Genomic DNA, 19833 nt, shown 5'->3' with positions numbered 1-19833 from the left:
GCAAAATGTTATTTATTTTACCAAAAATAAGAGGGATCATACAAAATGTATGTTATTTTTCATTTAGTACTGACCTGAATTAGATATTTCACATAAAAGACGTTTACACATAGTCCACAAGAGAAAATAATAGTTGAATTTATAAAAATGACCCTGTTCAAAAGTTTACATACACTTGATTCTTAATTCTTGAGTCCCTTGTTTGTCCATAACAGTTAACAAAAATCCTTCAGGTCGCACAAATTCTTTGGTTTTTCAGCATTTTTGTATATTTGAACCCTTTCCAGCAATTACTATATGATTTTGGGATCCATCTTTTCACACTGAGGACTACTAAGGGACTCATATGCAGCTATTACAGAAGGTTCAAATGCTTACTGATGCTCCAGAAGGAAACACGATGCATTAAGAGCTTCTTTTGTCCTCTAGGGAACATGAAGTATCTTCTGTAGCTTCTGAAGGGCAGTACGAAATAAAATAAATATGATATTTAGCCAAAATAAGAAAAATGCCCAAATCTTCATTCTGTTCAAAAGTTTTCACCCCCTGCTCTTAATGCATTGTGTTTTATGGCTGAACTGTTCAACTAACTACAACATGCAGCGCATTTTGATTTTAAAAGCCGTTTCTTTAATAGCGAATCAAAAACAACCTAAACTTTTTGCACTGAATGTTTTTGATTTAGCTAAAAAGAACCAGTTCATTAGAATCATCCTTTCATCAGAATCACACTAACCTGTTTGTGCTGTATGTTTCCCAATGTACTGATTCTTATGAACTGCTTTTTTTTAGCAAACAAAAAGGATACAGCACAATGTAACCAGATTCCTGAACTAATAGCTGTTATGGGCCAGTTTTTTTGTTACAGGTTTAAATCAACCTGACTTGTCCGTGTCTGTATCAAAATTAACAACATTTTGTGTCAGTATGTATATATTCACATGTATATATGCATGTATGTATACTGTTATTGTGGAAGACAAATGCATCAAATAGACAAATTAGCATTAACAATAACAAAAATGATTCTTTGCTTCAAAAGCATGTGTTGCTTTGCATAGATGCATTACTCTTTACCACTCTCTACCTCTCTTTGTCTTTTGTTTTCTTCCTTTTCATGATAACCACAGTGTCCCTCCCACATGCATGCACATATGTGCACGCACACTCACACACTGCAGTATAGGATCTCTGAACCCACATGCCGTGTGGTTTGATTTTCTCTGAGAGTGAGAGAGATAAGAAAGAGAGAAAGAAGAAAGAAAGGGAGGCGTCGGGCCCACTGATTCCATTCTTTGGTTGAGGAGTTTCCATTTGCACGCACAGCCATTTCCAATGACCAAGGACGACTTTCCGTTTTCACGTTTTAATTTGGGCAGCAGTAAACCGTCAGCGTTCGTCAAGGCTCACAGCTTTTACAGGCTCGCTCTGATTGAAGGATCTTTTCGACGGTATCCGCTGCATGCAACCTGCTTTGAATGGATTTGAGCTTTGTGGGCTTGAGCCGTCTGCGTCGTCTATACGGAGTACACAAACTGCCTATTTTGCCCAGTCAGGAGTTAAATCAAGATGACAAGGGTAAGAAATTTCAGGCCTGTGTCTCTGCGGGTCAGAGTTTGCCTAAGGTGCAGTCAGCGGTGGTTGTGGGAGCAGGGAGGAGCGCTGGCTTCACAACCATCACCGCAGCAGGGCAGACAGGGGCAGCCCTGGCTTCGAGAGGGATGGAAAGAGCAGCGTTGGCTGCCGCTGGAGCTCTGTAGGAATTGTTTAGTCATGCACCGATCATTCCGCGAGCAGAAGTTGGCCCCGGACAACTTAAATAGCTCAGTGTGTTGTGGAAAAGACTGCTGGCAGAGACTGAAAGTAGAGATTGTGTCGTTTCAAAAGCAGTTTAAATCTGCCTGATTCAGAGCTTAAGCATCCTCTCTTTCTGTGTGTCTTTTCACACTGTGCTTAACCTTGGTTTATCAGCTTTTTAAACCCCAGGCTAAAGGCACTTTAACCCTGGGCAATATAACATTCACACTTGTAATTTATTCTGAAAGCTTCTGAAGATGTGCTGCAAATCTTTGCAGAAAAGGTAGCATGAGTCTACTCTGTTTTTCGTTTTGTCATATTTTTGCATGTACTATGATATTTCTGGAAGCACATTGGAGTACCATAGTAATACTATAGTACTATGGTACATATATTTATATTATATTAATTTTTATAAAACATATATATATATATATATATATAATATTATAACATAAAACATGTCCAAAAATATACCATCATTTTGTAAACAAGTGATATTTTGGTATTATTTACATAGCAGTATTTATTAAAATTTTGTTTTAGCGTTTATTTTTACATTTCAGTTTAGTTTTAGTCATTTGCTAATGTGCATTTGACATTAACAATAACACAGATGTAAACCATGTAGAGTTATATTTTCAGCGAGATGTTGTAGCATCAGACAATCAATCATAAACTACACAGTGCTTACCTTATTAATTATGCATGCGCTTTTCATCAAACCGTTTACGTGCTGTTTAGTTTCAGCACCGAAAAATGAAAATGTTAAAGAAAGAGAAAAATGAAAATGTTAAATGGTGTGACAGCAAACTGTACTGAAAATTTAGTATGTTTTCAATAATATAATGCTTTTGTGTTATTACATATTGCATTTTTATTTTATTAATACAGGTCTTATGCCTATAGCAAGCTGGATTTATCTTAACGGAGAAGCACTTCTAGAACAAAAATTTACAGATGATTTACTCACCCCCTTGTCATCCAAGATGTTCATGTCTTTCTTTCTTCAGTTGTAAAGAAATTATGTTTTTTGAGGAAAACATTTCAGCAATGCTTTTCATATAGTGGACTTCAATGGTGCCCGCGAGTTTGAACTTCCAAAATACAGTTTAAATGCAACTTCAAAGGGCTCTAAACAATCCCAATTTACCTACTTTTTTTGACCTCAAATGCTCGTCTTGTCTAGCTGTACTCTGTGTCGAAAAACTCCCATCTCATTTTCTTCTCCAACTTCAAAAGCATCCTACGTCGCTATTTTACCTTTTTTTGTAAAGGGCATTTGATCTTCTTTGCACGTTCGTTTTGTAAACACTGGGTCGGTACTTCTGCAGGGATGTAGGACGATTTTGAAGTTGGAGAAGAAAATTAGATGGGAGTTTTTCAACCTACCCTAACTGTCTTGAGTCGGAATACACAGTTCACGCAGTGCTAGACAAGACGTAAATAAATGTATATAAATGGTCAATTTTTTGGGGGAAAATAACCGATTGTTTCACTAGATAAGACACTTCTTCCTTGGCTGGGATCATTTGGAGCCCTTTGAAGCTGCATCTAAACTGCATTTTGGAAGTTCAAATTTGTGGGCACCATAGAAGTCCACTATATGGAGAGAAATGCTGAAATGTTTTCCTCAAAAAGCATAATTTCTTTACAACAGAAGAAAGAAAGACATGAACATCTTGGATGACAAGGGGGTAAGTAAATTATCTGTACATTTTTGTTCTGAAAGTGAACTTCTCTTTTAAGTGTTTGACCTTATACTAGAATCTGAAGCAAGATAACTTAGGATTGCATTTGGCTTGGCCAAACCTCATCTCTCTTTTTCTGCTCTTTCTAAATGAACGGATTTGCCTGGCTTGTTATACGTTCAGAGAACATATGCACACCTTGCCAATATTGCAAATAAAATTCCTTAAGAGGATCATAAGGTTATGCTTTATGCTGAGGTCTGCTCCTGACTCGTCATATTCAATCTGCACATATTCAAATCAGCAGCAGGGCTGAATGCTAATTTGAGGTTAGTGATATTCACTCGGCAGCCAGAAGGCAGCGAGAATCCCTGATGAGATTAAACGTGTCGGACTCATTGTGAGGAGTGATTGTCAAGGGTTCTGATTCAGGACCAGGGGTATGGGGGCAGGACAGGTTTGTGTACACAAGAGTTGATCCAGAATCCAGAGACACTTAAGTCCCTAATCACACCATGCACCGGTTGAGCCGCTTTGATGGGTGAAATAAGGGGAAAGGAAAAGGAAAAAGAGCTCAAGGTAATCTTTGTGACTGGATGTCTGAAGATCACATGCGCCAGTATCTCTCGGTGCGCCTCCTACGTAAGAAGCGATAGCGGAGACCCCACTGTTTTGACAGCTAAATCACCTTTCCCAGCTAATCTACCACTGTGTGCGCGCATAGGATCATTGTTTGAAGCGTGAATGCGTACCTGCTTACATGGGGGTGTACTGTATGTTAAATGCTAAATGAGTGAGTGTGAGTGCGACAGCAGCTGATCCCCGCACTGGTCGTGTGGGAGGGTTTGGGGCTTTGTTTTTCTGTTTTGCTTTGTGTGTGGTTGTGTGTTTACTTGCTGTAGGTGGTATCTTTGAGGAGGTGGTCACGGTTAGATTGTTCAACCTTGTAGTCAGGAGCACTTGTGCACAAGTTTTTGTTGATGCCTCTGCTGATTAGCATTTTTAATGCGTGGGCATCATGAACTATCAATAAACAACAAGTTTTATAACATTTAATAATCTAGGTTAATGTGATATAATGTGACATGTATCATTTATTAATTTAAAGGGTTAGTTCAGTCAAAAATGAAAATTCTGTCAATAATTACTCACCCTCATGTCATTCCAAACCCGTAAGACCTTCATTCATCTTCATAACACAAACTAAGATATTATGGAAGCTCGCTTATGCTACTGAATAAAAAATTTTAAAAAAGGAAATTGCGACTTTTTAGCTCACAATCCTTGACTTTTTTCGCACAGTTGCGAAAATGCAACTTTTTTTCGAAGAATTGTGTGATACAAACTCATAATTCTCTCTTTTTTCTCAGAATTATGATATAAACTCACGATTACGAATTAAAAAGTCAGAATTGTGAGATATAAACTTGAAATTCAAAGAAAACAAGTCAGAATTGCATGATATAAACTCGCAATTGCGAGTTATAGTCAGAATTGCGAAATAAAACTCACAATTCAGATTTTTTTTCTCAGAATTGCGTCATATAAACTGGCAATTTTGAGAAATAAAGTCAGAATTACGTGATATAATTCACAATTCTGACTTCTTTCTCAGAATTGTGAGATATTAACTCACAGAATTAACTCTTCAGAATTGATTTTATATATCGCAATTGTGACATTTTTTTCTCAGAATTGCGAGTTTATATCTCGCAATTGTGACTTTGACATGCAATTATGAGTTAAGTCAGAATTGTGATAGAAACTCGCAATTCTGAGAACATATCAGTCTTTTCCCCCCTCAAAATTGGACTTTATAACTCACAATTGCAAGATTATATATCTCAATTCTGAGAAAAAAAATAATTGTAAGATATAAACTCGCAATTGAACGAAAAAACGTCAGAAATGTGACTTTATATCTCGCAATTCTGACTTTATAACCTGCAATCGCAAATTTATATCTCATAATTCTGACTTTATAACACGCAATTGCGACATTATATCTCACAGTTCCGAGAAAAAAAAACAGAATTGTGAGTTTGTATCATGCAATTCTGAGAAAAAAGTCGCAATTACGTTTTTAATTTTTTATTCAGTGGCGGAAACAGGCTTCTATATATTTTGGATGAAATCTGAGAGATATTTAAATCATTTTGCAGTTGTTCTGTATCATATATTTCCTCTCCAAAACTCAATTGTACTTACATTTGGGGTTTAGAGAGTTCATTTTGGACCAGGTTTGGACGCATTGTGTTGTTCTGCACTTCTGCTGTCATCTGGATGACATTAATTGACCCCTCTATGTCTGTCTGTCTGTTTCTGCGCAGGGTGTGAGCGGTATGTCCGTGGATGAGAAGTCTGAAGCTCCCATGTATGTGTATGAGTCGACGGTGCACTGTACCAACATCCTGCTGGGTCTGAATGAGCAGCGGAAGCAGGGCCTGCTCTGTGATGTGACCGTGCTGGTGGAGGGGAAGGAGTTCCGCGCGCACAGGGCTGTCCTAGCGGCCTGTAGCGAGTACTTCCTACAAGGGTTCGTCACCCAAAGTGACAATGAACTGGTTCTCAGCATGCCAGAGGAGGTATGGATAACGGACACATTATTATCAAGTACATTAACGTGCTAATAAATTACTGAGAGGTTGCCAGATCACTGGTGGATATACTACCATTTAAAAGTTGTGGGTTGGTAATATTTTTTTAAATATTTTTTTATTTAGCAGGGATACTTTAAATTGATCAAAAGTGATAGAAGGCACAGCTTTCAAGCAGCACAGCTGTTTTATATAATAATTACATTGTTTAAAGAAAATATTAAAATAGAAGAGTTATTTTACAATATTAATCTTACTGTAATTTTACTGTATTTCTAATACAATAAATGAGACTTCTTTCAAAATGTACTAAAAAAACAACAAAAAAGACCCCAAACTTTTTAAATGATATTGTATGTTTCATGTGAGGTGGGCCTCACAATGTAGATTTTGAATATATTGATAGTGAAAATAGTAAAAAAAAAAAAAAAAACAAAAACAAATTCCTGACACGGTTTTTCATGCATCGCTTTTTCAGTATACTAACTACATGTACAGTAAAGTATGACTATAATCACCGCTCATCACCTGTCTGCCTGCCATATGGCAGTGGCCATTATTTTATTCATCTTTATGAGCAATAGCTGTGTGTCTCTAACACACACTCGTACACCTACATGAGCGGTAGTTTGTCTTCTTTCACAGACCAAAATGCACATTTAATGACCTAGCATCTGTTGCATTAACCCTCCATCTACGCTCTCCGGTTCATGGCTCTAAAATTAAGATGCAAAGTTTCTCAAAAGCAAAGCATTAGCATAACAAATGGATGCATTTATTTTGGTTTCTATTACGTTGCTGAGTAAGAACATAGTGTGATGTTAATGAGATGTACTTGATTCATTTCCTCCTTTTAGACTGTCAAGTAGGAATTTAGTGTTTTTAATGACTTGTTTAAAGTTCATATCAACTGAACAAAAACAAGGCAGAGATATTGGCAAGTAAGCATCTGGCAAACAATTGATAAACAAAGCAAAACTATGAAGATTTCTTTTCTCTAATACTTATACTAAGACTAAGTTGTGACATCTGAAAAGTGTCTGAAGTGACCAGCATTATTACTTGTTATTTTAGCACATAAATGGATGAGAGAATTAAACTTTATAAAGGGCAACAGTTACGTTCTAAAAAAAAATAAATCTGTAGATTTTTAAAGGAGAAGTCCACTTCCAAAACAAAGATTCACATATAATTTACTCACCTCCTTGTCATCCAAGAAGTTCATGTTTTTCTTTCTTCAGTCGTAAAGAAATTATGCTTTTTGAGGAAAACATTTCAGCATTTTTCTTCATATAATGGACTGATACGGTGCCCCGAGTTTGAACTTCCAAAATGCAGTTTAAATGCGGCTTCAAACGATCCCAAATGTGGTTGTAAACGATCCCAGCCGAGAAAGAAGGGTCTTATCTAGCGAAACGATCAGTTATTTTAATAAAAATAATACAATTTATATACTTTTTAATGCCAGACGCTCATCTTGTCTTACTTTGCCTGGACTGTTTTTGTTCCAGTTCATGACAGTTAGGGTATGTCGAAAAACTCCCATCTCATGTTCTCCCTCAACTTCAAAATCATCCTACATCGCTGTTTTTAAGGGTGTTTAATCTTCTTTGCATGTTCACTTTGCAAAGACTGGGTCGGAACTTCTGCAGTGATGTAGGATGGTTCTGAAATGATTTTTAAAGTTGAGGGAGAAAATGCAATTGGAGTTTTTCGACATACCCTAACTGTCTTCAGTCTGAATACACAGAGTTCAGAGAGAGAAATGCAAGATGAGCGTTTGAGATTAAAAATGATTTAAACTGTATCTTTTTAATGAAAATAACCCATCGTTTAGCTAGATAAGACCCTTCTTCCTCAGCTGGGATCGTTTACAACCGCATTTGGGATCGTTTGAAGCCGCATTTAAACTGCATTTTGGAAGTTCACAATCGAAGCACCATACCAGTCCATTATATGGAGAAAAATGCTGAAATGTTTTCCTCAAAAAACATAATTTCTTTACGACTGAAGAAAGAAAGACATGAACATCTTGGATGACAAAGGGGTGAGTATATTCTATGTGAATCTTTTTGGAAGTGGACTTCTCCTTTAACAACAACTTAACAGAACAACTGTGCCCTACGAGATTCATGAAGGTGGTGAAAAACTGCATTCTGCACTGAAACCTCCACCAATAAGAATTTAAGCAGTCAAATCATGCCATAAGCGCACTTAAGCATCTACCCACTCCAATAAAGCACTGTCAATTTCCCTACGGTCTTTGTATGCATAAAAAACATATTACAATAAACTAAATTACATGGTTATAAAATGACATTACATTCATTGTATATAATTGCTATCTTCAAATCAGTAAGTTCACATCTATCTATTAGTTTTAATTCGGCTGTCATTATATTACAGTGGGATTATAGTTCTTAACCTCATTAAAACCGTAAAGTACAGTCGTCTTGTTGGATTTTGTAGTGTGATTAATCTTGTTGCTTGTTGGTTTGGTTCACAGCGTATGATATTTTTACAAAGACTTGCTATGGGACAAATGATTGAGAAAAATACTTTAGAAACCAAGGCTTCTGCACTCTTCCTCTAGGTGTGTTAAAGAAGCAAGAGTCCCTCTTTATATTAAGTGGCCCTAACTACTATGTACTTACATTTAAATTAATCATTTGATACAGTGCACTTGTGTACATACAAGTTTTTACATTGTACTTATTTTTTAAAAAATACCTGCATATAATTACATCTGTAAAAAATTTACATTTATAATTACACTGCTTACCCAACCCTTACACCTTAACCCACCCTTAAACCTACCCATACCACCAAACCTGTCCCTAACTTCACCCGTATACCACCTTAATAGCAGCGAAAGTGCTTTGCAATACAGTATGAACATTGTACATAGTACTTATTTTTTTAATGCAAGTACATAGTAGTTAAGAGCACCTAATATAAAGTGTGACCGAAAGATGATTATTGAACTAAACCATTATAATTGTGGTCTAAGGGCATGCTAAGATTTTGTGGTTGCTGTATACATTTGTACAGAAATGCACATACACACACCTCTGCTTTCCGAGCTCTGGAGTGATTGAGTTTTCCACAGAGGTGTTAATGTGGCATAAGAACACCTCCAGTCATGTATTCACACCTCCGCTCATACATTCACTCTCATGTGAGCACACACATGCACGTCCTAAAAAGTGGGACACTTGTAACGCATGGGACATGTGGTTTGAAGTGGTATAAGACCGGTGATGTTATTGTTAGCAATTAAATTAGTTTTTTGTTAAGCTATAAAATAAAATATGAATATAAGATAAAAAATGTGAACTAAAATTAGAATTTGAAATTACAAAAATTATGTAAACAGAACTTAAAATGCATTAAAGCTATATAGAAATATTTTTTGGGAAAATGATAAAAATGACATATAACAAGAATAACATTCTTAAAGGGATAGTTCACCCAAAACTGAACATTCTGTCATTAATTACATTAATTCGTGTTGTTCCAAAGCCGTTAGCCTTTAGTTCATCTTCTGAATGCAAATTGAGATATTTCTGCTAAAATCCATGTTTTCCAGTGTTACCAAGTCTGTAGTTTTCCTGCAGAGTTGGGCTACTTTAATACTGTTGCCATGGGTTGTTTTTCATGTCCACATGTTGACGCAACCACAATAACATAATATTTAGCCCCAGAAATGCTAATTTTACCAGTGAAACCCTGCCAAAAAACGTATATTTTACCCCCCGGGATGCAATTTCAACATGTGATTTGGCTACTTTTGGGCTAGTTTTGAGTAGCAATTGGGTGGGTTTTGCTGTGAAAACCTGGCAACCAATGCAACTGACACGTTCAAGGCCCAGAAAGGTAGTAAGGACATTGTTAAAATAGTCCACTGACATCAATGGTTCAACCATAATGTTATGAAGCTATGAGATGGACAGGGAAGAGAAGAAATTGTTGAATATTATTGTTGTTTTTTAACTTTATAACATTATAACATTTTTAGCTTTATAACATTTTGGTCGAACCACTGAGGTCACATGGACTGTTTTATCAAAGTTCTTACTACCTTTCTTGACTTTGAACATGTCAGTTGCGTTGCTGTCTATGCAGGATCAGAAATCCCTTGGATTTCATCAAAAATACTTTAATTTGGTTCTGAACATGAACAAAGGTCTTACAGGTTTGGAACGACATGAGGGTGAGTAATCAATGACAGAATTTTAAATGCTTGGGTGAACTATTCCTTAAACATTCAAATGAAGACTGAAAACATAAAATAGATGTTAATTAAAAATATTAATAAATACTATAATAGAATAATAAAATTAACACTGGCTGTTTACAACCATGTTAAGTAGTGTGTATTTATTATTACCTTCAGTATGATTTAAAGGAGTTGTAGAGCCTTCTAACTAAATGAAACGCTTCCTTCATTCACATCTTGCCGCCTCCATCAATTATTCATCAGCCTTTCACTCTCATAGTCAGGTGTGAGTGTGAACGAGGAGGGAATTACATCCTTCAAAAATTAAAAAAAAAAAGAAAAGTAAGTCTGAGGATTTGATAGAGCGCATATCTTCACCTCAGATGTGACAGAAAATGTGTTACTGTCTCTTACTATTAATACTGGTAAATGTCATGCATATTCCAGATGCTTTTTTTCAAGAGCATTTCACATTTGGTAACCAGTTCCTTTCGGTTACAGAGCCTTCCGAGTTGTTTTATATTATGATGAATGATTTGTTTTGTCATGTTGATTCAAAGTCTGCAGCTCTTGAAAGACTCAGGCAATGTGTCTGCTGTGCGGTAAGTGCGTGTAGACTTTGTGCTCAGTGTGTCGCGCACATACACAGCGGCATCCAGTGATTTCAGTTTAGCATTCAGGGTTTGCTGAATATCGCCCCCTATATGTCACAAGAGGCAAGTGACGGTGGAGAAGAATGGAGGGGGGGTTTAAGATGAGTTGGGGGTGTGCTGGTGGGGTGGTTGATGAAAAAACATTCACTGCAGATGAAATGTGAAACAAAGAGCACCGCCACCTCCTTCTCTTTCCCTCCGCAGCACCCCCCCACATCCACCCCACCCCTCCCAGATGACCTTGTTATTGTTGAGTCGTGGGGACCGCATCGGGTTAGTGACATCATCTGTGTTAGCCAGCGAATGCTGAGCACCGGGAGAGAGGGAGAGAGAGAGAGAGAGAGAGAGAGAGAGAGAGGTCCTTAATCGGCTCTTTGTTGGGAATCAGATCATGAAGAGAGACAGAAAAACAGCCTCCCCCTCAACCCCCTATGGAGATGGAAGAAACCCTGTATTAGGCTACCAGGATTCCGATACCAAGAGATCCATGAAAAATTTACTGAGATTTTCTTTAAAGCTTTTTATTGTCTGAAAAATAGAACTTAATGATACGTAAGATGTTTTTTTTAATGTCTGAAGTGTGATTATTAGGTTAATTTGGTTATTAAGCGGGTAGTGGTTATTATTTGACTTTCATATCAGAGGTTTTGCTTTGATGATGCTCTTGGATTCCCTCCAGCCACAGCCATTAAGAGACAAACCGCATGTTAGATCAGCGCTTTTCAACTGGTTTCGCTTATTTTAGATTTTATATTGAATAACTAGTGGCGAACCAGCACAGTACCAAAATTGTTATTGTACAAAATTGACCCTGAACATTTTAAATTTCTTAAAATTACTACAGTAGGCTTAACAATATGCAAAATTATTAACATGATATAGACTGAGTAATTTACAACTGATTTGCCAGCCTAATAAACACTGTAAAAAAAAAAAATCTAAAAAATGTTTTTTAAAAATATTTTCTTAGTATTAATTATGTTACCAAGTGACAGAAGAATTTGCACCGAAATACCATAGAGTTTGATTGCATAGCTTTTGATCTCAATAAATGATATTGGAAGCATTTTCTCCCTTTTTTATGTTAATAAACCTATTTATTTAGCTATTTTTTGATTAGCTGCAATATATTATCTGCCTTCAGACCTATTTAATCCATTTTAGGGTCACAACCAGACACAGTAACAGGAGAAAAAGTTAAATATTTGAGTAATGTATTTATTATTTGAGTAAAATAAATAAATAAAAATGAAAAATCATTTAGTATATTTTATTTTATTTTTAAAACACACAAACACATTGCCTGGATTTAACTACAGTTAAACTGTTATTGCAGAATCTGCAAGATGTTAATTATTTTACTAAAATATAAGAGATCATACAAAATGCACTTATACATTTTTTTTTTTTTTTTTTTAGTACTGACCTGAATAAGATATTTCACATAAAATACGTTTACATATAGTCCACAAGAGAAAATAATAGCTGAATTTATAAAAATAACCCCGTTCAACAGTTTATATATGCTTGATTCTTAATACTGTGTTGTTACCTGAATGATCCACAGCTGTGTTTTTTAGTTTAGTGACAGTTGTTCATGAGTCCCTTGTTTGTCCCAAACAGTTAAACCGCCTGCTGTTCTTTAGAAAAATCCTTCAGGTGCCACAAATTCTTTGCTTTTTCAGCATTTTTGTGTATTTGAACCCTTTCCGACAATGACTATATGATTTTGAGATCCGTCTTTTCACACTGGGGACAACTGAGAGACTCATATGCAACTATTACAGAAGGTGCAAACACTCACTGATGCTCCAGAAGGAAAAACAATGCATTAAGGCCGGGGGATGTAAACTTTTGAACAGAATGGAGATGTGTACATTTTTCTTATTTTGCCTAAATATCATATTTTTTTATTTAGTACTGCCCTTCAGATTCTACAGAAGATATTTATATATTTCCCAGAAGACAAAATAAGTTAAATTTACCCTGATCTTTAAATTAATGCTCTTAATGCATCATTTTTCCTTATGAAGCATCAGTGAGCGTTTAAACCCTCTGTAATAGTTGCATATGAGTCCTTCAGTTGTCCTTGGTGTGAAAAGATGGATCTCAAAGTCATACAGTCACTGTTGGAAAGGTTCAAATACACAAAAATGCTAAACCTGCTAGACCTGAACGATTTTTCTGAACTGTTCAGGACAAACAAAGGACTCGTGAACATCTATCACTAAACAAAAAAAAACACGGCTGTGGATTATTCAGGTAACAACACAGTATTAAGAATCAAGTGTATGAAAACTTTTGAACGGGGTCATTTTTTTAAATTCAACTATTATTTTCTCTTGTGGACTATATGTAAACATTTTTTATGTAAAATATCTTATTCAAGTCAGTACTAAATGAAAAATAACATGCATTTGCCATGATCGCTTTTATTTTGGTAAAATAATTAACATTTTGCAGATTCTGCATGATGTATGTAAACTTTTGACCTCAGCTGTAATTTCTGCAATTTTTTGCTGATTTGAAATATATTATTGACACTTTCAGAGGTTTCGGTCTGTGCTTATATTGCATTGTAGGTAAACTGCTAATTACCTACATAGAAAAAAAATAACTGCTAAGCGGTGTTACCAAGATGGCTGCCAGCACTTTGGCTGTGATTCACCAGTTGAGGTCCTCTGTGCTAGATCCTCAGACGGGTGTGAATTGGCCTTATTAACTGGCGCTATAGGAGTTGAGTGCTGTCAGCACCCAGTATGAATGGCCATCCTTCACATGATGAAACCGTGTGTAAGCGTTAGGTCTGTCAGATTATATCTGACCCAGATCTTCGTTTTCAGTTCGCTCTTCATCTGTAGACAGTTCAGCATACACAGTATTAAGTGTGACTAATTTTCAAAGGAAGTTGATTCACCACTCTCTTCCTCTATTATATTCCTTAATCATATAATTTGGCCTACCATTATAACCTCTGCTGATTCAAGTCATTCTCTCTTCTGTATTATTCTCTGACACCACCCAACAACAGCTCAAGTTTTCATCCCAGTTTCTTCTTTCTCTGTTATCTATTTTTCCTCACAGCTACTCTTGTGACTCATGCATAGCTTTTAAAAGTGGTCTTAAAGCAGTCATGTAATAAAACCGTCATTCAGCGCTCTGTGCTGCGTTAACACTTGGTTCTGATTTGTCAATTGCGCCATCCAGCTGTATGATGTTTTTTAATAGAGTGCAAGAGTTGTTATGGAAGTAAATGTCTCATTCATTTTCTCCACAGGGAAATTGGATTTGAACATTAACTTTTAAACTTTTAAAGTTACTGTAAGCTACAATATTGTTAATCAATAAATGGTTTTGGTAAAATCATCAGATTATTATTTTAACTTATTTTTTAAAATAACCATGTATTCCTAGTGAAAGACTACATTACCCATGATTCTGCAGAGAAATTCTGCATTTGAGACGTTTCATGGGATTGTAGTTCTTTACATCTTTAAAAACATCAAGTACACAATCTTGTACCTTTTACATTTTTGCCTCAAATCAAGGTTTGTAATGTTGTGATTGACCTCGTAGCCATTGGTTTAGCTCATGGCGTATGCACCTTATTTTTTTTGTAAAAGCGGACAAAAAAAATAAGGGTCCGGAAGCCAGACCGGGTCTCATCTGCATCCAGCTATTTTTAGTATTACAAAATAGCTCATTTTGCCGCTTGATATTGTAAATTGGTGTGTGTTACCATATTATGTTAATGTATTATCCTAATTATGAACACACTGGTTTGTAGTGCAAACAGTTTTACCTTCTTGTTATTTCCCTATAGCAGTTAATGGACTAAAAGTCTCGATCATAGGCTTACTTCCGACATTGAAAAATAGGTGGATAACTCTTTAAGAAAGACTTTTGTTTTAAAATCTCTGTGAAAAAAAGAATGTGAAAAATGCTTTCATATCCAAGGCTTCTATTTCCTAATATTCACCACCGACCATGGCAACTTTGTACTGTACATCATTCCGCTTGTCCGGGTAAAAGAAACCGGTACTACTTTCATGGCTTTGTTTCGCACTGCGGATTTGCACACTCCTGTTTTATAAAATTGCTACTTGCGCCATCCTGTGTCTCAGTTATTGTTTTGAAAATTACTTAAGACTTCTATATTTATTTTTACTGTAATATTGCTGCAGCGTTGGTTTTGCTACTTGGTTTGCAGTTGTAATGCACTACTTTGTTCTTAGCAGAAGCTTTTAGCTAACATGCTAACTAAAACAAATGTTTGAAGTGTACTAATACATGTATTTGGTGAATGTAACACGTAGGACAGTGGACATTCATTCGCCCGTCGTTAGAACAAGACACTTCGTTTTTCCGTTCTTTAATACTTGTTTTTACGCCAAGTACTATTTATTTTAATGCAGAACTTCAGAGTTTGATTAAACTTGACTATTGATGTATCCCAGAGAGTGTGTGTGTGTGTGTGTGTGTGTGGTGTGGTAATTGTGTGTGTATATGCATACACGCGTCCCACAGCTGTGCTCTGCAGCTGTGTCACTGTGATTCAGCATTGCTTTAAGCAGCCAGCGTCAGTCTGTGTCTGTATGTTTATGTATGTCTGTCTCGGCGACTCTGATTCAGCACTAGTCTGTACAGTGACCTCAAACCACCTCCTGTTATAAAGTTTACAGTCCTCCACACGGAGCCACTTGTGAACAGCAACCACATGCAATTCAGCACCATTGCAACACTCTCAAACCCCAACACACACATACACTGCGAAACACACATTCATCAAAACACATAACTAAACACACCCCCTACTAGAGTGAATTGCAAAATACCCTCATTCCTCAAAACACTAGCTCTGTCAAACTGAAAAGGGCCTGTTGGGAGGGTCCTTTCATTTCGGCTTAGTTTGGATTGTTGAATTTAAAGAGATTTCCTTCCCCTGAGCTCTACAGAAATGTAGCATGCTTGATGTTCCTTCAGTGTTTTGTCCAATACTATGATACTTGACAGGTTCATTGTTCCTTATAAGCAGTAGATGAATCATTGAAGGTTAAGTAATTTTTATTGGTTTACCAATAATGTTCAGTTCATTAATGCATTAGCTATCATGATGGTTTAACAAAGAACAACACACTGTAATTCGAAAGATTGTGCTCTTTTTTTTTTCTTAAATAATGTAATATTTTTATTCAGCAAAGGTGCATTAAATTGATCAAAAGTAACAGTAAAGACAATTATAATTTAAAAAAAAACGTACATTTATCAAACTATCGTGAAAAAAATTAGTAACAGTTTCCAAAAAATATTAACTAGAACAACTTTCATAATTGATATTAATAAGAAACATTTCTTGAGCATCAAAGCAGCATATTAGAATGATTTTTGAAGGATCATGTGACATAATGGCTGCTGGAAATTAAGTTTTGCCAACACAGGAATAAGTTACATTTTAACATATATTAAAATAGAAAGGTGTTGTTTTAAATTGTAATAATATTGCTGTTTTACTTTCTTTTTGATTAAATAAATGCAGCCTAGTTGAGACTTCTTTCAAGGGGGGTGGGGGGACAGTTAAATTAAATGCATCTAAATTGGGATTTAAATTAAATGCATCTTAATTTAAGATTGTTAGATATTTTCACTAGAAATAAGAAAAAAATACACTGCTTTTTTTGCAGTGTATATAAAACAGATTTTGTGTTTCCAAACAGGTTTCTGAAACACACCATTGGTTGCACTACATCATAACCACACATACAGAAAATGAGAAGCAAAGGCTAAATGTTTCACAGGTGTTGTGGTTAATTGCTGATATATACAAACATAGTGAGAGGCTTTCAAGCAGGTCAGGACTTGGCTGAGGCATTCGAGGGGTAATCCAGACAGATAGAGCAGGTCAGAGGGGAAATAACGGCAGACTACATGAATGCTAGCACGAGACTATCACACATTTGCAGCCGATCATGCAGATGGAGGGAGATCTGTCTTCTATCACAGCCGGGGGGGTTGGGCAGAGAGGGAAAGCCAGCGAGAGAGGAAGTCCGTCTGTTAAATGGAAATCTAAGGTGTTAGGACAGAAATTACTTGAGAAGGGAAACAAGAGTGAAAGAGTCTTAAAGGCCAAACAATGTAGTGATGTTCAGCTCTTGAGGACGGCGAGGTCATGTCCTTTTCTCTGTCTGGTTGTATACCGTAAACCTCACTTTGAGAGGATTAGCCAGTAGAGTATCTGATTTAATCCATCGCACCAGGGAGGGCTAACTCTAAATCTGTCAAGCGTTTACCCATCTGAGTGTTTGTTTGTGACTTTGTTTGTGTACGTGTCTGACACTTCATATATTGAACCTAAAATCAATTTGGCCTTAGATAGACCTAGAAATATCTGAATGAGAATGGTAATAAATACCAAAATCTGCGTTTGAAAACAGCAATTTAGTCATTTTTCCAATAATTTTTCTTCCAGCTGGGTCCGTGTGAGTGTGAGAGAGAGAGTGTGGTCAGTGGAGTCCCACAATAAAGAAGATTGTAAATGGAAATAAAATGAAAAGAAATAAAGGGAAATAAATGAAGGAAGGAAAATAATTTTAATTTAAAACAAGTTCGTAGACATGTATTTTTGTGTCATTTATATTAAGACAGTATAGTTTCCTGTTTTTGTTTGTTTGTTTTTGTTTTTTTGTGTGACTAAGATTTTGTGGTCAAAAGTTTTTCAAATAGTAATAAGCAGTGAAGCAGTTTTGGTGAAATTTTTTATTTTTATTTTTCCCTGAAAAAAATAAATAAATAAAAAAATGCCAAATTAGGAATTTTGTATGTGTAGATTACATTTAATGTATTTGTAATAATGAATGAAAACACAAAAAAAAGAATATTTTTATTATGTCAACCTTAAATTATTTTAAATAAATAAAATAATAATGATGACAAACCGTCATTTGGCGTTAAAATTTACTAATTTTAAATTTACTAATTTTGGCGTTAAAATTTACTTTCAGGTTTTACTAAAGACGAACAGTGATGAATTAGTGCTGAAAAGGCATAGACAGTTATTTTTGTGCCTGGCCTTATTGAATATGCATTTGTAGGAGTTTCCCTTTCAGACACAAAATTTATGGGAGGGGAGTATTAAAATTAAACATTCAACGCAGTTTACTAAGGTTTGCACTCTTCAAAGAACTGGCATTTTTGCCATTATTTAGCGCCCAAAAAAGCATGTCTTAAACTATTTTGCACTTAATTTTTTTGGAATGCCAGGAGAACACATTATCCGAACATATCATTCGCCAAGCCTTGTTTTTTATTTTTTTATTTGCTTCAGGAAATAAAAAGATGACCCTCAACTAGGAGTGACGCAATACAAAGTCATTCAAAACTTCTAGGAAACCTTCATTTTTTTGGCCTCCGTTTTTTTTTTTCAACATACTGTGGCTTCTTTATTTTTTATTTATTTGCAACTATGCTAATTTGCTTTACGCTTGATATATTGCGTTGGTCAATATGTAAATGAGATGTTGCTTCCGTGTTCTTTAATTTGCGCGTTGTTAGTAAATTACCCACAGAAATTTCCCCTCCCATCGGTGCTGGAATTGCGCTCTCATGCTAATTTGCCATGTTTAGTAAAACTGGCCCTATATGTCCAAAATCTTCCTAACTGAAAATATGCAATTCTTCCACATAGTGGCAGGTTTAGCGTAATTGGTTTATGCAGATGACAGTTCCAGATATGGCATCCCCTTTACACATTTTATTTATGCAGTACTAAAAAGCTGATTCACTGTCACTCTAAAATGTGGTATTCGTGATCGCTTGGAAGGTATGTGTTTCAAAATCTGCCTTCCCCAACTTTGTGTACCTTCAAATTGCCTGTGATGGCCAAAAATGCTGTCTCAGTAGGTTTTGAAGCACAGCCAATAAATGCCCTTACCGTGGCCCGCGTATTCCCGTTCAGCATGAGCCGTGACTTTGTGCTGCACCGTGGCTCATTTGTCTGTGTCTGCATTTGGAGTTTAATGTCAGGTTAGTCAGCAGATTTCATATCGCAGGCGTCCCGTCTTCAGTAGAGGTTTTGTATTTTTCAGACACCCTGTAAAGCACTCGCTCCATTGTCATGCGGATCCTTGCCTCATTAACATTCATGACATGCAGGAATTTGCTGGAGCGAATTTGCATAAATTAGCCGTCTCTGCTACTGAGAGGGGAAAGGCAGAAGATCAAAGAGAGAGGGAATGAATGAACGAGAGGGCAGGTGTGAGGGGTTTATAGCATTCCGTGACCTTTTTATGGAAGGAATCGCTTGGCACAATTCCCGAATAGTCAGGAGTTGTCAGGATGTATGATGTACAATTCGTGTAATTTCCTGCTTTGTAACAATATGACCCTTTTGAGGCCCAGTGAAGGAGAATAGTCTATAGTCGGAATTAGCATAAATGGCCCAGATCTGTCGTAGAGATAAATTTGCTCCTTTGTCTGTTTCCCACATAATAAATGTTGTTAACAGGTCCAGTGGCTCGTATGTCAAAGTCTGTCCCTTAATGAGCAGCAATAGTGCTTTATTTTTCCTCCTCTGTGAGCACCTTTTATTTTCTCTTTTGTTGTTGGTCTTTGTGGTGCTACACAGTTAGAGAGACGTTTCACCCAAAAAAAAAAAAAAAAAAAAAAAACTTTTCAGTTAATTGGTTGAGCTCGTTCACAGAACCTTTCTGAACCGTGTCTCACTGACTCACAGTCACAACAATTAAAAATTGAAAATCCTGTCATCATTTATTCACCCTCATGGCGTTCCAAACCTGTATGACCTGTATATTGGGAACCAAACTGTTTCAGTTCTCATTGACTTCCATTGTAGTTTTTGTCCATTCAGTAGAAGTCAATGG

At 36.2% G+C, this 19833-nt stretch overlaps 1 protein-coding gene across 4 annotated transcripts in view; it reads left to right on the top strand.

Annotated features, from left to right (window-relative positions):
- The window catches only part of bach2b (BTB and CNC homology 1, basic leucine zipper transcription factor 2b), a 118950-nt gene that overhangs the window by 80793 nt on the left and 18324 nt on the right, over nucleotides 1-19833 (top strand). For 3 of the 4 annotated variants that reach the window (XM_051138120.1, XM_051138118.1, XM_051138121.1), the window contains one exon: nucleotides 5819-6073. In XM_051138120.1, the coding sequence (XP_050994077.1) occupies nucleotides 5831-6073 (243 nt within the window). In that variant the 5' untranslated portion in view covers nucleotides 5819-5830. Of the gene's footprint in view, nucleotides 1-1213; nucleotides 1579-5818; nucleotides 6074-19833 lie in introns of those variants that run through there. The other variant, XM_051138119.1, reaches the window with a different exon arrangement.

This window comes from Labeo rohita, chromosome 20, assembly GCF_022985175.1.
Source record: "Labeo rohita strain BAU-BD-2019 chromosome 20, IGBB_LRoh.1.0, whole genome shotgun sequence".
Classification (NCBI taxonomy): Eukaryota; Metazoa; Chordata; class Actinopteri; order Cypriniformes; family Cyprinidae; genus Labeo; species Labeo rohita.
This window is presented reverse-complemented; position numbering and strand designations above follow the sequence as displayed.